This window comes from Cyprinodon tularosa, unplaced genomic scaffold, assembly GCF_016077235.1.
Source record: "Cyprinodon tularosa strain WSP-4 unplaced genomic scaffold, ASM1607723v1 ctg341, whole genome shotgun sequence".
In the NCBI taxonomy this organism is placed as follows: Eukaryota; Metazoa; Chordata; class Actinopteri; order Cyprinodontiformes; family Cyprinodontidae; genus Cyprinodon; species Cyprinodon tularosa.
In genome coordinates, this window is record NW_024039054.1 from 515683 (window position 1) to 540483 (window position 24801).

Here is a 24801-nt window from a genome sequence, read left to right on the forward strand (position 1 = left end):
ATTTAAGGTAAAATGGTGAAATTTCGCAAATTTTTGAAAAAGACCCGGCCTCTCCACTTAAAAAAAAAAAAAGGCACATGCACAACCCTGTACCCACTGCTGAGAGGGAACACATATTAAACATGTGCGGGAGCATACACAAGCCCATTTCTCCTTGTGCCCGCTTTGTTTAAATGTTGCTGTTTGCATCGCTCATACAAGCTTACTTTCCAAAAAAATATTTGCAATTTTTCCACTATGTCAGACTCACCCCTGAGCACGTAAGATGACCTTACATAAACATATCACCAGTATAATTGACAATTAGGAGAACCACCTATTTTATGATCCACCTGGAAAAACAGCATCCTCCACCTTTAAACACTGATTGAATTGTCAAAAAAGAAACTAAACTTGTTAATTAGATATAACACTATAGGAGCCTATTAGGCTACTGAATAAAAAAACAAACAAACTGATTCATGAAATTTCTGAAACACAATTTCCAATTAACAGAGACACTAACTGTAATATACTGTAGTTCTCAGAATTGTTACAACTTGGTTCAATGAATTCCAAAAAAGCCTTCCCAATCTACCATGCTAACTGCTAACATGTATTTTTCTATCATATTACAAACATTTTGCATAATTTTCCAGAATTATGCATGATTTGGTCCACAAATACAAATGTAAGAAACGTTACATTTCTCAAAATGTTTATTGAAAGCCAGTGATGGGACTAACGGCGTTGAAAGTAACGTTACTAACGCCGTTACCTTGTTTTAGTAACGAGTAATCTAACTAATTACTTTGACTGTAACTATAACGCAGTTACCATTGAAGACACCCCGTTACTGCGCGTTACTCAGGTCGCACAATGAACCTTTTTTCATGATAGGACTCGTGCGCAGCTGCATGAAGCTGACACCCCACGTCAAAAAACTCTGCAAATAGACTGAATGGTTAGTGCAACGTTAAGTGCAGATTTGTGCAGAAAAAAATATTGTTTGTGCTACTTTTGTTTAAGAGATATTAAGGATAATTTTTTAGGTCATCCAGAGGTGCGCGCCTTGTCATGAGAGAGGGGAGGATGAGAATGGCTGATGAATAGTGAGATTCCGTCTGTCAGTTGAATAGGTGGGTGTTTCTGCTGGTGGGTGTTAACGTACAGCACACACAGAGAGATGGAGAGTGATGATGACTCCAGCAGCAAAACAGCGTTTTCCTGATGGAAATATCGGTGTTACGTCGAGCTGCGTTTCCCCATCACATACGGTTTCCCCTGCATCTCCTCACAGCGCAGGCGGCACGATTCATCGCGCAAGCGACAGGAAACGCACATGCTCGCTAAAGGCGCGCAACAGTCGCCCTGTGCTCGCGCCACAGGAGAACTATGGAGAGCGTGAACGATCAAATGAAAGGGAGAAATCTGGATGGATGGATGGATGGATGGATGGATGGATGGATGGATGGATGGATGGATGGATGGATGGATGGATGGATGGATGGATGGATGGATGGATGGATGGATACTCTGCCTTTTCAACCTACTGTATTTTTTATTTTAAACATTATTTGATGGCCTTTGTGGCAGGGATGGAGATCCATATTTTATGTCACAAGCAGAGTATACATATAGATAGATAGATAGATAGATAGATAGATAGATAGATAGATAGATAGATAGATAGATAGATAGATAGATAGATAGATGTTGCAGTATCTATAACAACCCAAACACACAGGATTTCAGAATTAGACATCCCCAGTTATTAATTTCACCAGATCTGAATGCCCTGTTAAAAAACTTCACCTTGCGTTCCCCCCTGATGTCATTTACGTTAAGTTGCAATAAATGCTAAACTCTCTGCAGGTTCTTGTCTTTGTCATCCACTCTATTCAGCTGGCTTTGGAAACACACCGCGAGAAGGTGGGGGCCGGGTGGTGAGGGTTACGGGGGCGATAAACGCAAAAGTAACGCAATAGTTACTTTTACTAGTAACTAGTTACTTTTATTGTGGAGTAACTCAGTTAGTAACTCAGTTACTTTTTGGGATAAGTAACTAGTAACTATAACTAATTACTTTTTCAAAGTAACGTGCCCAACACTGTTGAAAGCAGAATTGGAGTGAGCAGTGTCTGAAGGCTGGTTTATGCTTAGAAACCAGGTAGTAGTGTCCTAGGTAACGCAGGTATGCCCCCGCCACAGACGATCTAATGCTCCTGTCCAAAATTGTAGGTGACCGCAGACAGGAGACCTCTGATTGGTCAAATCTACATTTGCTCTACACTAAGCGCATTTCCTGTTTGGTACCTTACCGGCTTGTTTTGTTGGTATGACCGCCATGATGGAAAACGACTCATTAAGATGGACCAGCTAGAAGAGCGAGGTGCGCAAGAACGCTGGGACCCTTTTTCGCCTGGATTCCTGCTCTTTTTCATGTCCCTTCATTGTCGCACAAACTTGCCCATTGCGCTTTTTCACTTCCTTTTTCACTTCCTCACCGCTTCGGCCATATCTAGACCCACAACTAGTTTGTGATTGACCCTCTTGCTTTGTGCCGTTGAATAACATAGTACAGACAACGCTTCAAAATTGGGCATAAGTCAAAAATATCTGCGTCATACCTGCGACAAGCTCACTCAGTCACACTACTGCAGGAATATAAAGGGCCCTTAAGGCAGGGACCTCTGGGGTGGAGACAGCAGGTTAGGCCGGGCATACACCGTACAATATTTTCAGTTGTTGCATGCATCTCTAGCTTAAACTATACATCGGAACCGCAGGGTTGAAAAGTTCACAGCTCACGATACATGTTCTCACACTGTGCGCCCCGACCATCTGATGCGATCTCCCTGCTCACACTGCACGTCCAAAAAACCATGCGTTGGACTCAGCGCTGAAAGATGCCGCTGGTCGGACTCGTAAATCTGGAAGAAGAACAAGAAGAATTCCCTTGTTTGCACGTGCGCAAGGTAAATCAGCTAGCTCTGCTTTAACAGCAAGATTTGTCCATAGACACCTTACCACGGCCGACTGAATTTGAAATTTGTTTGATTTTCTCCTGACCTTACGATTTTTGATCGGAAGGTGGTCGCGAGAGGCTAATCGCCCCTCATTACCTCCTGTATACTGCACAACACAGGACGCACAAGGAAGCTGAAACTCGGCCCACTTGAAAAAGTTCTCGCACGACTGGAAAATCAGCTCGAAAAATCGTACAGTATATGCCCAGCTTTAGTGACCACTTCTTTCTGGAGGTGGATGATAATGAAGCTGTGAGTCTCTAACCTGGTCTTATAGTTCAGTCTAAACAAGAGGGGGAAGATGGTTCCAGCTGGCCGGCTGCCAACACGGTGCGGAGGTCACCGCACAGAGAGTACCAGACGCTAATGTGTTGGTGGTTGGAGGACAGGTAGTAGATCAAAACCGAGCAGACGAATATAGGCAGGATAATCCAAATGGCAATGCCAAACCCGATGTTGGAGATGTGCTTGATTGTAAGAGCCAGGAGGTCAGAGATACAATGAGGCCAGAGGGAGAATCCAGGATGGAGTCGGGTCACAGTTCCAGGTACGGTGCAAAAATAGGAAGAGATCTGGCAAGAATCACAAGACAGGTCAGTCAAATAGATCAGACAGGAACAGGCAGGCTCAGAGGTCGAGAAGCATAACAGGTCAGGATCAGGTAATCAGAAGAAGGGAACACTAAAATAAGTCTCACCAATGGCTCGAAATAATCTGGCACTGATGACTTGTCTGAAGGCTTTCTAAAGTAATTTGAAAGATAATTTTCTGTCCACTGCATGCATCTGATTGTACACAAAACAAATGTATTCAATATGTTATCCTTGTTATTATAGGGTTTCCAGTCATGCCACAGGATTGTAACTGGAAGAATTTTTAAACTTTGAGCAAAATTCTGAAGTGCAGTTTTATTTCCTAATAACCCTTTTTAGAGTTGACTAGACCTTGCTAGTGGGGAATTCCCAGTTAAATGTTTTCATAGTGCAGCTTTCAGTTTTGACTGTTATTAAAGGCACACCGTGTAATTTTTGGTCACTAGGGGTGCTAGACCTATAACTTTTCACGTTCCTAGTAGCCACAATCACTGCAGCACTGTCGCAAAAGTCAACAAACAGTCAGCCGGCCAGTCTTTTGTGTCTTTTGATTAGGGGCCGCGCTAGGCGTCTAGGTTCAGCTCGGAGTGCTTGAGAAACGCTGCTGCTCTCTGGAGAGCACCGCCGGGGCAGGCCGGACCGCGCTACGCGGTGGAGCTCCACTACATCAAAATGGGCACCTCAATTAGCTTTTGTTTGTAGCCTGCTAGCTTTCTATGCCCTATTTTGCTTCTACCGAACATCAGAAATAATAAAGATATATGACCGTATACTAGATGCAAAGTGTTAACTTACTAGGCTAATAATGAAGTTGAGAAAAGAGAATATTTTTTAGATCCAGCATCTTCTTTCAGCCTGCACCAACGAACAAACTCTTGACTATTTGAGCTGATGTATCAAGTAAATTTATCCACTGTGAAATCAATAAAGTCAATCAACCAATCAATCAATTAATTAAACTCCTTTCAATGATCATCTCTTGTGTTTCGTCACGCACAATCCCTTTCACGTTTTCTCTTTTTAGCCTTCTCAGAAGGTTAAAACTTTTTCCTTGCCTCAGCCATGAGCAGTACTCCATGACTATATAGAGCCTGTGGCCATCAATCGATATGTTCTTCCAGGTCACATGACCTGGCCAATGACGGTCCGTCTTCTCAAAACTTACATAGGCGGTATTTCAAGAGGGGAGGCCTGCTCGTATCATTGATTGTGTGAAGAGCTATATATTGACCTGAGGAATCTTTTAAAATAACTCATATGCATCAACACTTTAGGTCACAAAGTCTGCAGTGTGCTTTTAATATTGACCCAATAAAGTGATAACCACATTCAGCAACAGTAGGTATGAGAACAACTGATCCATTAATCGTTAACCAATGGAGTATTTAACTTTAAAGAGAAGCGGTGTTTCCATCAGCTTGCTTATTTTGGAGATTTTAAATGCAGGCCGATCTGTTCCAGTTTGTTTTTTAGCTAGACCAGATTCCGATTATACAAGCATCATTGTGTAACCAGAAAATCATCGTCAACATTCATTTGTTTGTTTTGTGTTCGTCTTCTTCCTTTTCTGAAGGAACGTTAGCCAAGCTTGAAGATGCTTTACTTAGTCAACTAGCCACAACCAGGAAGAAAGCAGTAACGACACAAGAGGCGGGATCTCCTGAAAAGTAGCCAATCAGAGGCATTTTTTTCTCTTGCTTGTTCCACACTTAGTGTGACAAAATTTGATATGGGTGCTGAGAAACAGGTCCAAATGCATAAAAAGCAAGAGAGTCCAGAGAATGACCCTCCACTCATGCTTGTTATCTATTGGAGACCTCATGGTTTTAAATCTTCATGCATAAAATGATCAAAATGCAAGGTGGGGTAGTTGTGTTTTAAATGAAAATGCTCATATTATTGTTAAGAATGTGTGTGCCCCCTTTAGCAGAATTCTGACTTCATATATTTAGTACTTCTGCCCTTAAACTAGTCATTATTATTGTTCTTCTGTTTTATTGTCTAAATTCTAAACCATTTTATTCCATTGGTAAATTGTCTAACTTACCTGCACAAGTCAAGGGAAAAAAACCCCACTTATTTCAAGAAATATTGAATATCTTGGATTTTAGTTTTTGCTGTGTATACAGCATAGCAGAAAGTCTGAGGTGAATAACTTCTCCTCAGAATCTACCAAAAGCTTGGTTATGTAATAGTTGGCTTGGCTCCATATGCTTGCCAGAGTTTTATAATAAATGAGCAAAAAGCAGTAAATAATGTCTTACTGTAATCATTGGTAAAGGAGCTGCTTTAACTGTTAGCTGTTTCCTTGTATTGCTATTACAGTCACTTTCTTCACAGGTGGAACTTTGGATTTTAAGTTTCCCTCAGATTTCCCCCAAGGGCAAACCATAACCGCACAGTCTGATTAGCATTAAAGGATGAGAAACTTCTGTTTCTTCCCAGCTACTGGATCAGAGCCAGACTTTAGGAACATAAAGTCAAAACAGTGAGATACTGTATAATTGCAGCACAAAGTGTGAGAAATCCTTGCAGTTTTTGGAACAAGGTTGTTCTGACTGCCTAGAAACCATAACAACAGAAGGGAGACAGGACACAACATTATAGCAAAACTAATTTAAAAGACTTTTATTGTTGACCTAATTTTGTGTGAAAACTGCCATGAATGAAACTGTGGTGAGCCAAGTGTCACATGCTGAAGCTAAAATTCAGAGTGCAGTTGTTTGATGCAGTGGGATTCAAAGATTCCCTTATTGAATCCATAAAATAGGTGTCTGAGGGTGATTTTATTGGGGGATCACTGAGCTCAGGTGATCACAGTATGCCCTAAAGCCCAGGCACACATGCTGAATCCTGTAGCATCAAACCAGTTGTCAGGGAGGGTGTGTTCGTCACAAGGCACAGAAGTAAGAATTAAGTAAGAAAACAAGAAAAAGTAAGAAAACAAGGAACAAAACAACAGCTGTCATCTTGATCAAAGACCATATTTTTTAGAATATTAAAATATTGGTCATACTCTCCTTCCTTCCAGTGGAATGAAGTTTCTGAGCATTTTGTTGACTCATATTAACCCCTAAAGTACTATTATCAACGAATCTTTAGCAATATTGGTATTTCAACATGATAATCATCTTTAAAAATCAGACAATTTTATGAAATAGACACCTTTAAGGCTTAAATGCTTAATCGTGATCAGCCCTGATTTGTTATGTTTATCAATTATTAAAATAGTCTTAAACTAATATGTTAAATTAATCCAATCTTTACCTAGAGTCATTGCACACAGACTCTAAAAAACCATTTGTTGAAAGAATAACCCCTCCACAACAGCAGCACATCTTCATTGTAAGATTAAAATCTTAGTGAAATATATATATATATATTTATTTTTTTATTTATTTATAATTAAATGTGTATGTACATATATTGTATATTTTTTACATGTTTTCGCCACTAACAGTTTAATTAAAATTCATAATTAAATTTTTTTTTTTATTCCATTTATATTGAAAAAACTTCCCCCTCATGGGGGCGGGCTTTCCTCTGGAATCAGGAGTGAAGACAAGTTTCTATTGGCCAGCTTAAATGTTAGCAACAACATTCTTTTTATAGGTCAAGAGTGAGCATTGGTATTGACCTTGAAGTGAAGAGAATTTAATCTGAAATGTAATTTGAAAGTAAACTCAATCTGAAAAAGAGAAATGAGAAAAAAAAAAATGTAACAGAAAATATTAAAAAATTGAATGAAAATTAAAGAAAATTGAAAAGATTAATTCTCTGATCGCAAAATTACTATTAAGAATTTTCTTTTTATTAAGAAGTTTTTCAAAGTTTAATTTCTGGGTTGCATTTTTCTTTTTTAAATGTAAGTTTCTAAAACGTGTTCTTTGCTTGCAAGAGAATTGAACAAAATTCTATCCATACTGTCTGTCCATCTGATACTTCAGCTTCCAATTTTATCTCCCACTTAGCCAGATTGCTTCTGATTTTATCAGCTGTATTTACAACACATATGCGCCACTGCTGCTAAGTTTACATTACAGCAATAGCTTTTCTAAAATCACAAAGCACTAATCAAATTCCAATAATTTTATTTAAACATTATGCAGGTGAACTGTTTGCACTGATGAAGAATCACTCAGCAGGATAAACTCTATCAGGGCCTCAAACGGCATGGAACCTTTACCCTTTTAATGAACAATTCAACAAATATTTATCAAACTAATTCAGTACACTCCCTTGTATGGACCGTATTGAATTCACCTAGAAAAAACAACAACAAAAAAACAGTTTTTCTGAATTACCAAGATTATTTAAAACAAATGAACAAAACATGTTTTTTTTTCTAATTTAAAGAGAATAAAACATGTGTACATACCTGTGTGCTACTCGTTGCTCGGTTGTTTCACCCCTTTTCTTCAGTTTATCTCGTTAGTTTAGAAAAACAGTACCCTTATATAATTTTTATATTTAATTATCTCCTAAATTCAGAAAAACAGTACATTTTTATTTAGTTTTATTAACTTTTTTTTAATTTAGAAAAGCAAAATGTTTAATTTATTTTTGCAAAAGTTATCTTATTAGTAAAAAAAAAAATAGAATATTTCAGTTTATTTTTATGGAAATTGTGTTTTTAATTCATCAAAACAGAATGTTTTTGTTTATTTTATTAAAACTATGTTGTTAATTCAAAAACCAGAAAGCCTTTATTTATTTTTGTAAAAATGATCTCGTTAATTCAAAAAAAGAGACAAATGTCTCCTTTTTCAGAGGAATATGTTACATTTGGTATATGTCGAGCAAGATCAAGCAATATATTGTATCCTTTATCCCAGTCCACACACTATAAACAAAAACTTGGTATTATATAGAAAGCAAATTTGAATAGATGTGGAAAATAACTTTAAGAAGAAAAATTGTTTAATTTCTTCATGTTTAGATTCATATTTCATATATATTCACATTAGAGCTGTCATTAAATGCAACTGGAACTCCTACATCTCCTGAATAATAATTGAATAATTGCTTTTTACCTGATAATACACTGAGGTCAGGGATACTGTTGACTTTTGAATATTACTGTTTACAAATGGATCACAGGACTGATATACATTTTAATAACCTGCATTACTGATATTCTGCCACATCTTTACTAGCTAAAGCGAGAGTGAAGGTCAGCTCATCATCATGGTGTGCATCAATGTGGATGATGAATACAGATGCCATCTTCGCCTCAGGAACAGACAGTGTTGAAACAGACAGCCTGTACCTGCTGAAGGAGCAGGTACAGCCCAAGCTGCTGCAAAGTAACCCAGGGATTATGCCGTAAGACAAGGCTGTCGTCCTGCGTCGTACATATGCAGCGGCGGAGGAAGAAATGCAAGTGTTGCTAGGAGACCACACACAGCACATGCAGTGTGAGCGGCTTGATTTCACCTCCCTACCCCCTATTCTTAGTCTGATTGCCTTTCAGTCTTTCTTTATATTCTGGTCCTCATGGTCCCTCTGTTTTATTTCGACCTCTCCCCCTCCATCATGTGTAGATCATATGTTTTTTACTTGAGTATATTAATCTTATTCCAGTCTGTGTTTGTCGGCTTTCCCCGTTTTTCACCACGTGCCCCTCCCGTCTTGCTGCATCAGTATCCCCTGCTCTCCGGCTGTGTGCGTTTCAAGCTGCTCATTCTTCTCCTGAATGGCCTGCTCCATCCTAGCTCTCTTCTCTGCTCTTTCTTTGCCCTTTTCTTATTTTTACCTTTTTGTGAAATATAGCACTTGACAGGTTAGGATGAGGACATTGTTAAAAAGAAACAGCTGCATCATTTGAACATATCTAAACAAAACTTTGTTTTTGTTATTTTATTGTTAATTTGTTCACTGATTATTTGCTGTTAAATTGCTGCAAACATTAACAAATGCACACATAACCAATTCTGGGAGAAGCACTTTTGATAAATGAACATGTTGCTCCTGGTACAATATGTTCTTGTCTGCTACTAGTGCCTTAAAGCAAACTAAATGAATTTAAAATAGAAAAAATAGCCCTTTGAAAATATGTTTGTTTCAATTTCTGCCATTTAAACTATAATTTCACAAACCCAATGGAATTAGCCGTTTATTTTGAATATGGTGCGGCCTTTTTAAGGTCAGGAGGTGCTACGGTCTGTCCATCTGCGCAGCGGTGTTACTGCACCACTCACAGCATGGTGCTGCAGCACCACTGGACCAACAGCTGCGTTGACGGCTGGAGGGCAAAAGTCCACATTAAACCTTCTCAAAGTGTTGAGTTCATTATTAGTGAAAGATAGAAGCCTAACAATGTACATAGTCTCTTACTCTTACTTTTTCCCACACCCTCTCCAGTTAGTAGCTCAAACTTCACTGTATTTTATCAGAACTGAATCTAATACATGATAGATATGACCACTTACTGGCCATAAGAAGTCAAACTAGTATTTTTCACCTTAAAGTGAGCCACAGCTGCCCCTTTGGCTATAGAGCTGCAGTATACTACTGTATACCCAGTGGCAAATTTGGGAAATTTGGGGCCCTAGGCAAGGACAGGCAGAAGGCCCTCTGAACTGAGAAGACAACACATAAAACAGATCCATTATACAGACACAGAAATTTTAATAGAATGGATATACATTATTTGTTCTATGTGTTGTCCCTCTCTTCTTCTCCCCTTTCTTGTTGTTTTCCTCTATGTTTTGTACTCAGCTGACTTTTCATGCTGTCTCAAAAGGAATGAAAGATTTTTTCTAATCACTAAGCACACTTAGCTGATTGCTCCTTCCTGTGTTTCCAAAAAGGCAAAAGTAAATAACACACTCCTTCTTTTCACCGTAGACAAGCCATGATCTGCTTATCTGTTCTCCATTTTTTTATTTGTATGAAATAATAGCTGCATGAATCATGAGAGCAGACAAGATAGAGGAGAGCAGGAGGCGGGGTTACCAATTTACTTGCTCTGGAGAGCAGACTTCGGTCTGCAGTAGCAGAAAGAAGTGACTAGATTTGGCACTAGGCGCTTTTTTGAAGTAAAAGTACTAGAGCAGTCTGAAAAGTCGCTAAATATAGCGACAAAAGCGCTAAGTTCGCAACACTGCTCTTTGCACAGCTTGTTTTCAAATAGTTTGATGCTGTCTGTTTAGACCTTTTCTGAACATGTGCAGCAAATGGAATGATCCAATATGGTGGGTACTGAGGGGGCGCTGAGACACACTTAATATTATAAGCGTTCTGATGGAATTTTCGCGAAAGGATTTTTATCCATAACAGCATTAATGTGCACAAATAAGGAATAGTTCTATTAACTACACATGTAAACAGAGTTTTATGGGGCCCCCAGAAACTTGGGGCCCCTGGCAACTGCCTAGTATTGCCTAATGGTAAACCCCTGCCTATTGCAATATGGCTGAAGCTAAAACTGCAACACTTTCATTTTGAATTAAAGTTGAACTAAAACAGAAAAAAAAAAAAAATGAATTTGATTACAGTTTCTGTAGGAGCAAATACCTGTAGGAGCAAATAATATGTATTTATTATATTTTATTTAATATTATGTCTTCAGATCGGAGGCCAAGAACATGAACCAGGGCTTGCTCCAAAGGGGCACTGGCCCCTGTTGGCCCCTGTCTAGAACCATCCATTCAAATGCACACCACACTTTTCAGATTTGAACTGATAACCGCATTTTTTTCTTTCTCCGTTAGTTCGTCCCATGACATTGGGACAAAATTATGCTGAGGGTCATATTGATGTGGGAAAACATATGACAATTTGCAGCTATAAGAACACTTTTGTAAGCCGATGAATCTTATGCTGTTGATGCTTCACACCATGTGTGCATGTGAGTTTAGCATGTGAGGAGGGTAGTTGGCCTGTGTATGTATTTGCTCTTGTCAGTGAATGAGTTGTCTGCAGTGTTGCATGCTGATTGAATCACGTCAACCATCTGCCTCCTGGTCCTTTAGATGAAGTCAAGCAACTCTTGACCCCGCAGATGCCCCTAAAATTACTTGTCTCTAATGTACAAACTGACAGTGACCTCTGCATTTTGGAGTTATCATAAGAAAGGAATCAGTTAATGGAAAACCATCTACAGAGCAAACATGGAGGGCTCTGTCTTTCATCTAAACTGGTTAATTCCACAGCAACCCACAGCGTATAATGCAACAATTGTAGGGTTGCCGGCTCAGCTGCCAGATCCCAGAAACCAAAATCAAAGCCACACTTAGCGAAAGCCCAACCTCCAGTCGCTGCTCCCTAACCTAATTAACATTGAGTCAGCAGGCATGGCAGCAGCAGTGGTCGAGGTTGTGGTCAGGGCTGTGGGAGACAGGAATAGCAGAGGGAACGTTGACACACTGCATGACACACTGGGACCATGACAAAAGAATCACACACAGCCATGCAGGCAGCCCGGTTAGCAATGCCTGCTGCTTCCACTTCCATTGTTTAGCTTTTATCTTTAAAAGTTGGCATGGCTGAGGGTTAATTACTTTTTAATATGGAATTCAGCCGGTGGATAATATAAGCTAAACAGTCCTGATGATCTACTGAATCAGGAAGGTACAGTAACTGCACTGCTGAAACATCTGGAAGTCCTCTAGTTTTTATCTCTTAATGTTATTTAAATCTATCACTAAACAACCATGAAGTTATAATTCAGCCACTTTTTTACTGTTGTATGTACCTTACCCTGGGGTATGGGTTTATACCAGATCACACACACAAACTTGTTTCACTGTCTTTGCAGGGGCTTTCCATTGACTTCCATTAATTTCTACATCCTATCCATTACCTTTACCTTTACCCTAACAGTTATGGGTTCATACCTAACCCTAACCTCAATTCACACCTTAGTCGTAAACATGATCCCTGACCCAAAAACAGCAATTTCCCACGTGGTGCCCCACAATGAGCAGCCGAACCCCACGACCTGCAATTTTTCCTGAAAATGGACCCACCAATATATTAAAAACAAAAGCAAATGAAATTAAGCATTATTGTTTAGTTTTTTAATTATTATTATTTGTTAAAGGGAATTTTAAAAATGCTTGAAAAAATATTTTTTTATCACTCCCTTATATTTAATAAATACAAACTGCATGCAGCCTTCTGTGTTCAGGAGGTTTAGTTGGTGAATAGTCTAGTAATTTAATGGTTATAATTACAGCTTTTCATGAAAGTCTAAAAGGTTTGTAAAGAAATCAATGAATGAATTACATCATGAAGACTGATAAATTCAACAGATATGTCAGAGGTTAAGTTGTGTGAATGTTTAGGGCAGCATAAGCTTATTAAACAATTTTCAAGGCTTTGAAGATTGCCTATGATTCAATTATTTATATTGAACCAATGTTCAATTCATGTGATCTCAAAGCACTATATAGAGACAGTTACAGAATAATAACAAAAATTGAACTTTATCAATCTCACACTAGAGAAATTCACCTCTGCATTTGATCCATCCCCTTGGGGAGCAGTGGGCTGCCATTGTGCAGCGCCCGGGGAGCAGTGTGGGGTTAAGGGTCTTACTTAGGAACCCAGAGTGCAGGTTGTGGGCCTCAAACCGGGTACTTCCAACCTTCTCAGAGCACAAGCGCACTACTCTAACCACTATGCCTACATCAGATCACCTAGTCCGATTGGTTAATGTTTTCTGTTTAAGGAACACAAACTGATAGCATCCATTAATTGACTTTGCAGAATTTGTACATCCTGGACTAACATGTCGAGACAGCAGACATTGCATTGTGTCATTGACTCTGGAGCAATCCCTCACACCAAGCATGCATGCAGCAATAGTGGAGAGGAAAACACTCCCTTTTAATGAGTAGAAACCTCCAGCACAACCTGGCTCTTTTAAAGTCAAGAGGATAATAGAGAGCACATACAGTTAGTCACAGGGAAAGCTGTAAACAGCCCCAACTCTAAAATCTATCACCGAAGGTGTTCATGGCAGCAGCCCAGCTATTTCCCTCCAGGATGGACTACAGCCAAATGTAAATAGACCATATGAAGTTTCTATGATGAGAAAAAGCAGAAAAAAACATAAAGTTACAGCCTGAACTGGAAAAAAAAAGCTAAATTGGACAGTAGAAGTAGAATTTGCAGAGAGAGGAAAAGTGGTCCCTATATCCTCCAGTAGCCTAAGCCAACAGCAGTATAACTATAGAGATAACTCAGGATAACCTGAGCTACTGTACTTATAAGCTTTATCATGGTGCCTGCCTCATTCAATAAAACTGGAAGTTGATTTCAAAGAAATGGAGCCCATTGCCCTTTGCTTCACTTTTATATACACTATATTGCCAAAAGTATTTGCTCACCCATCCAAATTATTGGAATCAGGTGTTCCAATCACTTCCATGGCCACAGGTGTATAAATTCAAGCACCTAGGCATGCAGACTGTTTTTACAAACATTTGTGAAAGAATGGGTCGCTCTCAGGAGCTCAGTGAATCCCAGCGTGGAACTGTGATAGGATGCCACCTGTGCAACAAATCCAGTCGTGAAATTTCCTCGCTCCTAAATATTCCACAGTCAACTGTCAGCTGTATTATAAGAAAATGGAAGTGTTTGGGAACGACAGCAACTCAGCCACGAAGTGGTAGGCCACGTAAACTGACGGAGCGGGGTCAGCGGATGCTGACGCGCATAGTGCGAAGAGGTCGCCAACTTTCTGCAGAGTCAATCACTACAGACCTCCAAACTTCATGTGGCCTTCAGATTAGCTCAAGAACAGTGCGCAGAGAGCTTCATGGAATGGGTTTCCATGGTCGAGCAGCTGCATCCAAGCCATACATCACCAAGTGCAATGCAAAGCGTCGGATGCGGTGGTGTAAAGCACGCCGCCACTGGACTCTAGAGCAGTGGAGACGCGTTCTCTGGAGTGACGAATCGCGCTTCTCCATCTGGCAATCTGATGGACGGGTCTGGGTTTGGCGGTTGCCAGGAGAACGGTACTTGTCTGACTGCATTGTGCCAAGTGTAAAGTTTGGTGGAGGGGGGATTATGGTGTGGGGTTGTTTTTCAGGAGCTGGGCTTGGCCCCTTAGTTCCAGTGAAAGGAACTCTGAATGCTTCAGCATACCAAGACATTTTGGACAATTCCATGCTCCCAACTTTGTGGGAACAGTTTGGAGCTGGCCCCTTCCTCTTCCAACATGACTGTGCACCAGTGCACAAAGCAAGGTCCATAAAGACATGGATGACAGAGTCTGGTGTGGATGAACTTGACTGGCCTGCACAGAGTCCTGACCTCAACCCGATAGAACATCTTTGGGATGAATTAGAGCGGAGACTGAGAGCCAGGCCTTCTCGTCCAACATCAGTGTGCGACCTCACAAATGCGCTTCTGGAAGAATGGTCAAAAATTCCCATAAACACACTCCTAAACCTTGTGGACAGCCTTCCCAGAAGAGTTGAAGCTGTTCTAGCTGCAAAGGGTGGACCGACGTCATATTGAACCCTATGGATTAGGAACGGGATGTCACTTAAGCTCATATGTGAGTCAAGGCAGGTGAGCAAATACTTTTGGCAATATAGTGTATATATATTATATATATATTTAATATATATATTGGAATAAGACCTTTAAAAATCTGCATTATCAATCTCTGGAGATAACTGCAATAAAAGGGGAAATCCACTGCGTATTGACTTAAGATTGAATTGAGTAGCATCACCTCTTATTTCAAATATAGTTTCATATTTGTCGCAGCTTAACAAAGGAGAACCAGTGATAACACTTTGCTTTCCTTCACTAAAACACCTCCAAACTCTGTTTCTATTTCTGATGGAAAAACACTGGCATCATGCTTCATCAGCTGACAGCTGTTCTTTTCTTCACCAACTGTGCTCTAAAACTCACATCCTCTGACATGAATGCACGGTTGGACTCTCAATTATCTGCCCCACAACAGGCCTGTTTTCTCATAGGGTTAGCGTGAACGGGAAGCTGTGCGTGCGCTACATATGACAAACCACATTACTGTCTGCTTAGCAGGCAAGCTTAGATAGGCCATCCCAGGGCCTGCAGCCAAAGCTGCTCCGCTGCTGAGTTACCATGCTTACTCAAATATTCATAACTGAATAATGAAAGTATAAATACACTTGCAGACAAAGTAAACAAAACATCAACTTTTGTCCTCTCCATTTGTCCCCCACTGTGATGGCTGACAGGAAAGTTTAATGCGCAACAATAAGCATTGTAATGAACTATCTCTTTTTCAAGTTTGTTTGGGTTTATTTTGTTATTTACACACACTGTGAATAACAGCTGTCAGTCTTAGCATCTACAGTCAGCGTGGGAAGCTATTGAACATCTTTTTTTAATAATTCATAAATGATCAAACATTGTTCTTGTTTCCTTCTCCTCCAGAGGGGAGCTGCCTTCGGCACACGCCCGCTCCTGAGTCTTCTCCTGTACCATGAGCTCTGGCTCTGCCCAGGATGTGGAAGTCGAGCATTTCTTGCGTGACATAGAGAGGCGAAGCAAGCGGCTACACTGCGCTGTGATAGGCTGCGAGGAGGAGCAATCCTGTAGCGACATGAACCTGCTGTACCGCAAGAGTCGCTTGGACTGGAGGCAGAGAGAGCAAGAGGGAAGTAAGAAGAGGTGAGTGGACGAGGAGAGCTGCATGTAAGGGATTACAGCTAGGCTCAGCTGGAGGAAACTTAAACCTCTTAGTTGGTGTGAAAGAGTTTAAATTCAAAATCCTTATTCGACGTGCAGTTCATAAAGTCAAAGGAGGTTTGTACGAATGCACAAAGAGAAGTTAATATGTTCTGTATGTGAGAATATGAGGGCTGACTGAGCATAAACCAATAAAAAGGAAAATCTAAAGCTATTTTATAAAACTAGATATGAAATAGATTTTGGCAAAAACATAGATTTCACACTATAACATGTTGTCACATGACTTACACACCCTTCAATTTGACTAACCTCTTTCAAAAAAGCACTTGATCTCTACTACTGAGGCGAGAAAAGGAGCACATAGATAATCTCTGCTGTCTCCTTTGTGAATAGGTCTATAGTTTTAAAAAGGAGGTAATACAAACAAAAACAGTGTAACAGTGGGATGCATTGACTTTTCTCTGTTTATTCATTTAGATCCACAGCGAGATTCCCTCACAGGTGTGTGGTCACAGGAACATTTGGGAGCAGTCATCTATTCCTGCTTCTAATGTGAAAGATTATCCTTTAGCTGTGGATGGAAACGTGATTTACGATAATGAAATGCACATTTAAAAAAAAGGGTCATGCTGAGAGGGAAAGAGGCTGAAAAGATGTTAGAAAAGCCAACTTTGAACACTCCCCCCTACTGGCATTGTGTTAGAAACAACAGATGGAAGTGTGAATCAAGTTCAAATCCTCAACAGCCCGTTAACTATGCAAATATATGGAAAAAAAATTGCAACTAATTCAATTTAAAATAGAAGAATTTACAAGGTCACAGATAATTATTGTTAAAAACTTAGTAGTGAAACCAAGCTAAAACTAAATCTCTTCTGTATAGTTGGTTGAAAACCATAAATCATAGGGAAATTCACATTTCGGCATGAGTTTTGTGTTTGAGAACCAAATTTTATGTTGAAGAGTTTAATGTTAAGATAATTCAGCTTTTACCAGTCACAACTAAGTTGAATGTGTTCGAATCATTAACCACTACAAGTCCAAAATTTTGATTAAGTATCATTCAGGTAAAATGACATTTATTTAAAATTATTTGCCTAATCAGAAATCAAAAACCATTTAGATATTTGATTCTAAGAAATAAATAATTCTATGTCATTTTCCTGAAATAATAATAAGTAGTATATCTATTGATGCTAGGGGTACTGGGGGGGCTGAGTGAGACCTCACTGCTGTAGGATCTGTGAGGCCGTCATGGAAGGAGCTGCTTTCATCCAGTCTCTGGTTCCAGGCCTTCCGGCAAAACTCACAGGCTTTTAAGACAGGCTCCAGAGGGGTACCATTATCCCTCTGCCAAAAAGCAGGTCCTCTAAGGACATTTATGATTTTGGACGTCTGGCTCTGACTTCTCTAGTGACAATAGCTTTGAAAAAACAACTGATTACAGTTTGTCTGCAGGCATGATAGAACATTTTAAGATGCAGTTTTAACATCTCTTACCTTAATTCATGTAATTACTGATGACCTCTGTTCCTTTGCACTGGTTGCTGGTTTTAGATTTTTCTTTTCTTTCCTATCTGATATGATCCAGCCACATTTTATGGTTTAAAGATGACACAGTTATTGACAGCCTGTTACAGGAAGATGATGACTCACCTGGTCAGGTGGTGGAGGATTTAATTATGTGCTTTCATAACTCCTACTCCAAACTTACACTGTCACCAACAGGAAAGACTCGTCTGTATGATTTTGGAAAAAGGCCAGCCTACCACCTTAAGTTCTCAAAAAAAATTTAGGATATATGATTTGCATTCCAGTTTGGTGTAAAACGTTAATGAGCCTTTCGTAAAGTTTTATCAGAATCTGTTTTGACTTTCCTTAAATCACCTGGCTCAGAAAAAGATAATAAAATAATACATAATAATAAATACATTTCCATTCCTGTTTTTATCCAATTCATGGAAAATTTGAGTCTAGGAAGAGATTTAGATTGGCCAAATGAAGGACGAACTGAGGGAAAATATACTTTATGTAAAAATTTGTTCAGTTTTAAAATGTGATTGGGTATGGTTAACATTTTAATTGTTTTTTAACCAGCTGACCTGCAAGGTATTTTTGCCTTCGAGGCCAAATGAAAGTAATATTTAACAAATTCCTTTTTTCTTGTCTGGTTAATTAGTGGAGTAAAACATAGTCAGAGTGAAGGAGAAAGGTGGATAAATATATGTGGCTCCATGTATTTATCTATAAAATAAAATCCTAGTGAAAAATGTCGATATTTATGTTGGTGCCAAAATTTGAAAATTTAATGTGTTATGGTCAATTTAACAAGACACTCTTTACTTATAGTGGATAGCCTGAGAAGCCTTTTGTTTATCAAGAGACAGGATACCTACGGGGTAAGATAATTGTCACTAAAAACATTTGCATAGGTGTCTAAATTTGTATATGTATGTCAATAAATGTGATTAGATTTGAGATTTAGTTTTAATATTCCCCAAAACTATAACAATTAATCAAAAGTCTACAAGAACAAATAACAAATTTACAATTATGATCAAATTTTAGTGGAATAAATTATTCTTTTTTACGAGAATTAATCACAAATTTAGGACAACAGATCACAAATGTACACAAATCCACCGCTCCTGACTAACCTGTTTCACTTCTTATCAGCTGGTGGCTGTAAAAGCCCCTGAAAGTTCTTCGGCATTTAACATTAAACAACAAGAAAAGAATGTTAAAGAAAAGAGAACCATCGAGTGAACAATCTAACTTTGCCAAGATGTTATTTTCGAGATATGTGAAGAATAGGGTTCAGTTGATGGTTCTGTTTTTTCTTCTCCCATTTCTTCTCGCTTAAAGACATTTGCAAACATCTTTCAGGGGAGATTACTGCTACATACTGGTAGGGAGTGAAACAGCTCCATCAGTGGTTGTTGATTTGCCCTTGTAAATTTCTAAATTGTACTCGTACATTTTTGATTTGTACTTGATTTGTACTGCTGCACTTTAAGAAATCGAATGTCATGCGAGCTGTGCTGAACGAAATTTGTTCTGTATACAAAATTACAATAAAAGTTGTCTAAGTCTAAGAGTTAATGACAACAAACAAATACAAATTGCAAATATACTTCGATTTATTGAGTTATATATTCAAACACCTATGTAATCATTTATATTGACAGTTATCTTACCCCAAAGATGCAGATTAGTTTACCTTTAGAAACATTTTGTTCTAGACTTTTATGTATGGATTTTCATAGTCAACTTAAGCTACTAAAACACCAACAAACACTCAGTGGCATCAACAAACAAGTGTCCTGCAGAGGGTGTTGACAACACTCTGTCATCACACTCACATGACAGTTTGCACATGACAGTAATGTGGTGAAGACCAAACGCTTCACACCGAGTGAGTGTATCTTGTTTATCCGAGCATCAGAGGAGAGATGTGACGTTGAGCTGTGAGTCACCTACAGCCCAGCAAAACATGCACTGTGTTCCTGGCTGTTTGTGGAGGGGAATGCAGAAGTTCCAGCGAATGCTTTCTGTCTCTGAATGGTAAGGCAGCGGTCCACATGTTAGCAGCACAGATCAATGTCATTGCTGGATCTGGGGTCGGCTGAGTTGCAGTGCAGCAAGTGGGACAGTCTCGACACGATGAACGGCTAAAACAAAGCTGTGTGGGAGGCTTCAGGGACAGAAAGTGGGAAGTGGAATGCAGCGTGCGTGGAAGGACCAATGACTAGAGAATAGACTGGAACGGAGATCTGTAGGGCCTTTGGAGAGAAATCACATTCAGCAGGAGAGAGCTGCAGGATGGTAAAAAGGTGAGTTTCAGTGTGAGTTTTAAAAATAGAGTCAATTTCTTATGGCGCTAATACAGGCAGACAGACTATTCCCAATAGAGACGACTGGTGGGAGAAAACCTCGCTATCAGCCAAAGCTTTACTGATCCCAGCACAGAAATATGAGCAAGAGTAGCACATTTCTTTTCACTTTAAACCTTTTTAAGCAGACAACTGGGCAGGTAAGGATGAATTACAGATACTTCAGGTACCTAAATAAAAAAAAAACACTGTTACATCAGTTAGCAATCAGAAATATAATAATATTTATCTGAATAAAAAAATAAAGTTCAGTTAAAGTTGATTTATTTTGATGGTTTTAACGAATTCCTCTCCTCGTGGTAATTCATTCATGACTAAGCATATTTATCTTGACTTTTTTGTGGCCTCTGGATATTTAATGGTCACATGCTGCCAAACATTCACCAGCAGCATCAAAGGGACCAGAAGGTAGGAGTTATACTCTTGGTAAAACCAGCATAGTACTGACAAGGAAAAGAGATGGAAATAGATTATCAACCCATTACTTAAGGGCAAACAAGCATGTACTGTGTCAGTGGGTCTCGGAGAATAAGGACAGCTCCAGATTGAGATGTTGGTGTTTAACCTCAGCATTTGACAAGAGGTGACATAACTGGACCAGTTTGACCTTAAACCAGATTGGATATTCTCAGTCACGCTTTTTTTCTTTTCTTTATTGTATTTAGCTGGTTAAACACACTCCAAATCTGGCCTAGAAAAATTAGTTAAAAATGAAACGTTATGTATGTTTTTTGTATGTTTTTTTTGTTTTGTTTTTTCCAAAGATGCGATTTCTCTAAAATCATTAAAACTTTTGTAAAGTTGACAATATTCTGAATATCTGAATATAATAAATCAAGATTAAAGGTGACAGGAGAAGCCTGTTGGTTTGGCTAAGACAGGGCTCTGCAGACTGTGGCTCTGGATAACTTCAATCATTTTAAATATGAAGGTCATAAAAAGCTACTTTCAGTAGTTTCTTTACAATAACTGCAGGAGGAAGTTCACCAAAGAACAGGCTTTTATTTGTAAAGTTATTTATTTCATAATTTTGGGGACCAATAATTAGAAATCCACACACAGATGTCTTGCTTTTAAAAGCATCCTCATTAAGGTCAACGGCAGGTATAAATTAATCATTTCTCCAATTGTTTTGCTTTGCAAATGTTACTTTTTAAATAGAATTAGTTTTGCAAGCTGTACATGAAATCAGAGCTAACCAGACTTTCACTTTTTGCTGAGGATGTTAATCGACCCCTTTAGAGTCTTCTCTAAAAACAAAAGTCTATCTCGCACCAGAGCTATCTGTAGTTGGAGCCTTGATCTTTTTTAAACACATGTTTTTTTGTTTGTGTTCTGGGTTTGGCTATTTGTATCACAATATAATAATTAAGTATCATAATAATATAATTATAGCCAAAGATGGCTTCCATCACTCTTTAAAACCATCTATCCTCTACACCCCAAGATCAGAACGCCAGCGTTGTTATAACTTTCTTTGTTGTAAGATGAATGTCATTAAAGGTGTCTGAACTTTTCAAGTGTAAGTCAATACATATAAACAAAATTGTAATTCTTTCTTGTTCTCAACTGATACATAGATGTAAGATCAGCTGTATTATCTGTGAGAAAACACGTTTAAAAGTTACAAATAAAAGTTGCAACTTTGCAAAATTACAACTGTAAATAACACATTTATGAGTATGCATTACTTCCAATGCCACAAGTATGTATGAGCTGACAAGGAATTAATACTTTTAATAAATTTTATTGACATTTATCTTATACCATATGTGCCATTTGTTCTTCAGGTTCTGCTGTACGGCTGAATCTTAACCAGAACTGCTGGTTCGCCTGTGCTGCGCCATACGTTTATGTAGTCGTTGTTTGCTTACTCCTTTGTAGGCGTCCGGGCATTAACAATGGCGCCCAGATTTGGTTTGGGTAGTCTGTCTTTGGGATGATACATTATTTGTGAGTGTGTCATTGGGTCTGAAATTCACTAATTGGTTGTGTTTTGTTAGGATGAAAATCCTTAGAAAGTCATCTGTCTGTCTGTCTGTCTGTCTGCCGTCCGTCCGTCCGTCTGTCTATTGATTGATCTATTTTTCTATGTTTCGCTGTTTAGATGTTATTCTCTGTTTTTCAGAGTTTTTTTAATGATCTGCTACTTATTAGGACCAAATTCCATTTTATTTTATTGTATTTACATTTATCTTGTCATATTTTGCTGAATGAGTTCTAGTCTCGATTTAAAACTGGTTTCTACATAGCTTTCAGATCCCAGTAAGCAGAACAAGTGTCTCTGTGCTGCCCTAAATCCAATTCAGTGTCAAGGAGCAATTTTCAGTCAGTGAACAATTTAGTTATAAAGGTTCTTCTTTAGCAGAGCCAAGCGAAAAGTCCACCTATCTCAATCTCTGTATTTACAGACGGTACATTAGGGTTTTTCTAGCCTGCTACTGGATTCTTTTTGAAAGAGCAAATAAAGTTTGACAAGAGATTATTGTTCTTCTATTTTATCTCTACCTTAGCTTCTGCAGATTATTGGTTTAAAACATATGAAAGGCAGTGCAAAATAAAAAGAAGTGAGTCCTGATACTCTCTGAACAACCGTCTTTGATCTGATTCTACGTCTGAAGAAACAAGAGGAGGAGAAAAAAGTGAGCTTGGAGCTGTGAGAAGGGAAATGCTCAACCTCTGTCCGAAGCTAAATTTGTCTTTCTGGTATCTATGCTGATTGCAAGGAGTCACTCTCCACAGGCATTGAAGGGCGCAAACAAATGAACGTCTGCGTTCCATCACATTAGGAGTGGTACATAGGCGAGAACCGTCTGATACAAGTGGAGGAAATGAGAGCCTGTGTGTCCCTCCTTCTGGTGCTTTGGAAACTTGTGTATTCTTCTGTGGTTTGTTGGTTTTTTGTATCTTTCAGTGTCTTGAAGAATAATTTAGATACTTTATTTAATCTGACAGATCAACACAAAGAAGTTAAACACTTGCATTGCAATGCATACTGCATTGTTTTTAAAATGTTTTAGAATTAAAAATCTGAAAAGTGAGGCGTGAATTTGTTTATAGCCCTACTAGGCTATAGTTTATAGAAGCATCTTCTACTGTCATTTTGACTCCTAGTCTTTTGGGTGACTAAGGATCAGTTGGATTTAATAGAAAACAAAAATGCATCCCTAAAGGCTTGCATGTAGATTTAATTTATCTAAATTTTCCCTACAGCTGAATATGCCATGCTTCCCTTCCACAGTAACTCTGAGTGGATTTCCCTGGGTTCTGCTGCGTGTTTTAAACAGGCTCTTCTGTTTTCTTTGTTGTTTGCCCTGTTTTTTAGCACCACAATATTATCATAAACTCTGGCCACCTTTCCTGTCCCTGCTGTAGAAAAACCTACCCACAGCATGATGATGACCCACCATATCTCACTATGCTTTCCAAGGTGCTCAGTGTTCAGTTTTCCACCAAGCAGTTTGGATTAATTTTTTCCCCCCCCACATTTACCTCGTTCACTACTTTGCTTACGAGAAACTGCAGACAGGCTTTTGTCTCAATGACAGTTTTCTTCTCGTCACTTTTGCAGGTGAGCAGCTAATAACTGCTGTGTATCCATCTGGATTGATCCTGTTCTTGCCTGTAAACTTAGTTTAAGCATTGCTTAGATTTACAGCCATTTTCAGATAACAGATTGAACGAGATCCTTTATTCTGGGGTTATGATTTAAAATCAGACTCAGTTTTAAACTTCTTTAAAACTTTGTCATCAATCTGTCAATCTGACCAAGTATTACGATCTTAGATCTAGTCAAAAGGCTCTTATAAGCTTGTTTAGAGATATGCTAAGAAGAGCAGATTATAATTCTTCCTTTGAATAAATTCTACTCAGAATCTCTGTAATAATCTGCCCCTGCAGAAAGGCAACTGCACTTGGTAAGAATTCTTGTTTTGAGAAAATCTGAGAATCTACTCTTGCTTAGTATATAAATCTCAAAATAAGATCAAAAAGACTTTTTGGGCTAGATTTAAGATTGTAAGACTTGATTAGAGGGACAATTTTGCATTGTTGGTCGAACTGATCATGCTTATCATCTAAGTACTCTATCAAACCACTAAGTCTGTCTTAGATCAGTTTGATTTATTCTGCATTGCAAAAAATGAAGCATAACTAAATAGTTTTTTTCCAGGTGGATCATCAAAATATCCCCCTGGTAATATGTTTACCTAAGGCCGTGCGATAAATTTTTGATGAAGTCCTACGTAATATTAATTTTCTTGAAATAAGTTTATTTTCCCTTGATTTGAGCAGATAAGTAAGACAATTTGTTTATTAAATAAGGTAATTTATGTTTGAAATAAGAAAAAACAACAACTCTGTCTCAATATTTTGTAAGTTAAGCATCATATTCTATTGGCAAAAGTACGCATTCTACCAGCAGATCATCTTGTTTACCTTCTCAAATTAAGGTTATATACACAAAAGTTGTTGGAAGACAAAATGAAAAAGATGCAATAAGTGTTAACAGTTTTGAAGGCAGTGTATGTCATCTATTACAAAAGCAAAGTTTCTCTGCTAAGCCCCGAAGATTCACAGTAACCCTTCGATAATGACTTAAGGGACTTCTCTCATGCTGTTGGGGGGTGAAGCAGTGTAACACCCCCTCTGAAGAGCACA

General features: G+C 38.7%; 1 protein-coding gene across 5 annotated transcripts in view; it reads left to right on the forward strand.

Annotated features, from left to right (window-relative positions):
- LOC119789591 (neuronal tyrosine-phosphorylated phosphoinositide-3-kinase adapter 1) overlaps window positions 1-24801 on the forward strand; it is a 74189-nt gene that overhangs the window by 36687 nt on the left and 12701 nt on the right. For 2 of the 5 annotated variants that reach the window (XM_038294538.1, XM_038294539.1), the window contains one exon: window positions 15994-16228. In XM_038294538.1, coding sequence (XP_038150466.1) covers window positions 16041-16228 — 188 coding nt within the window. In that variant the 5' untranslated portion in view covers window positions 15994-16040. Of the gene's footprint in view, window positions 1-15991; window positions 16229-19832; window positions 20083-24801 lie in introns of those variants that run through there. The other 3 variants (XM_038294541.1, XM_038294542.1, XM_038294540.1) reach the window with 2 other exon arrangements.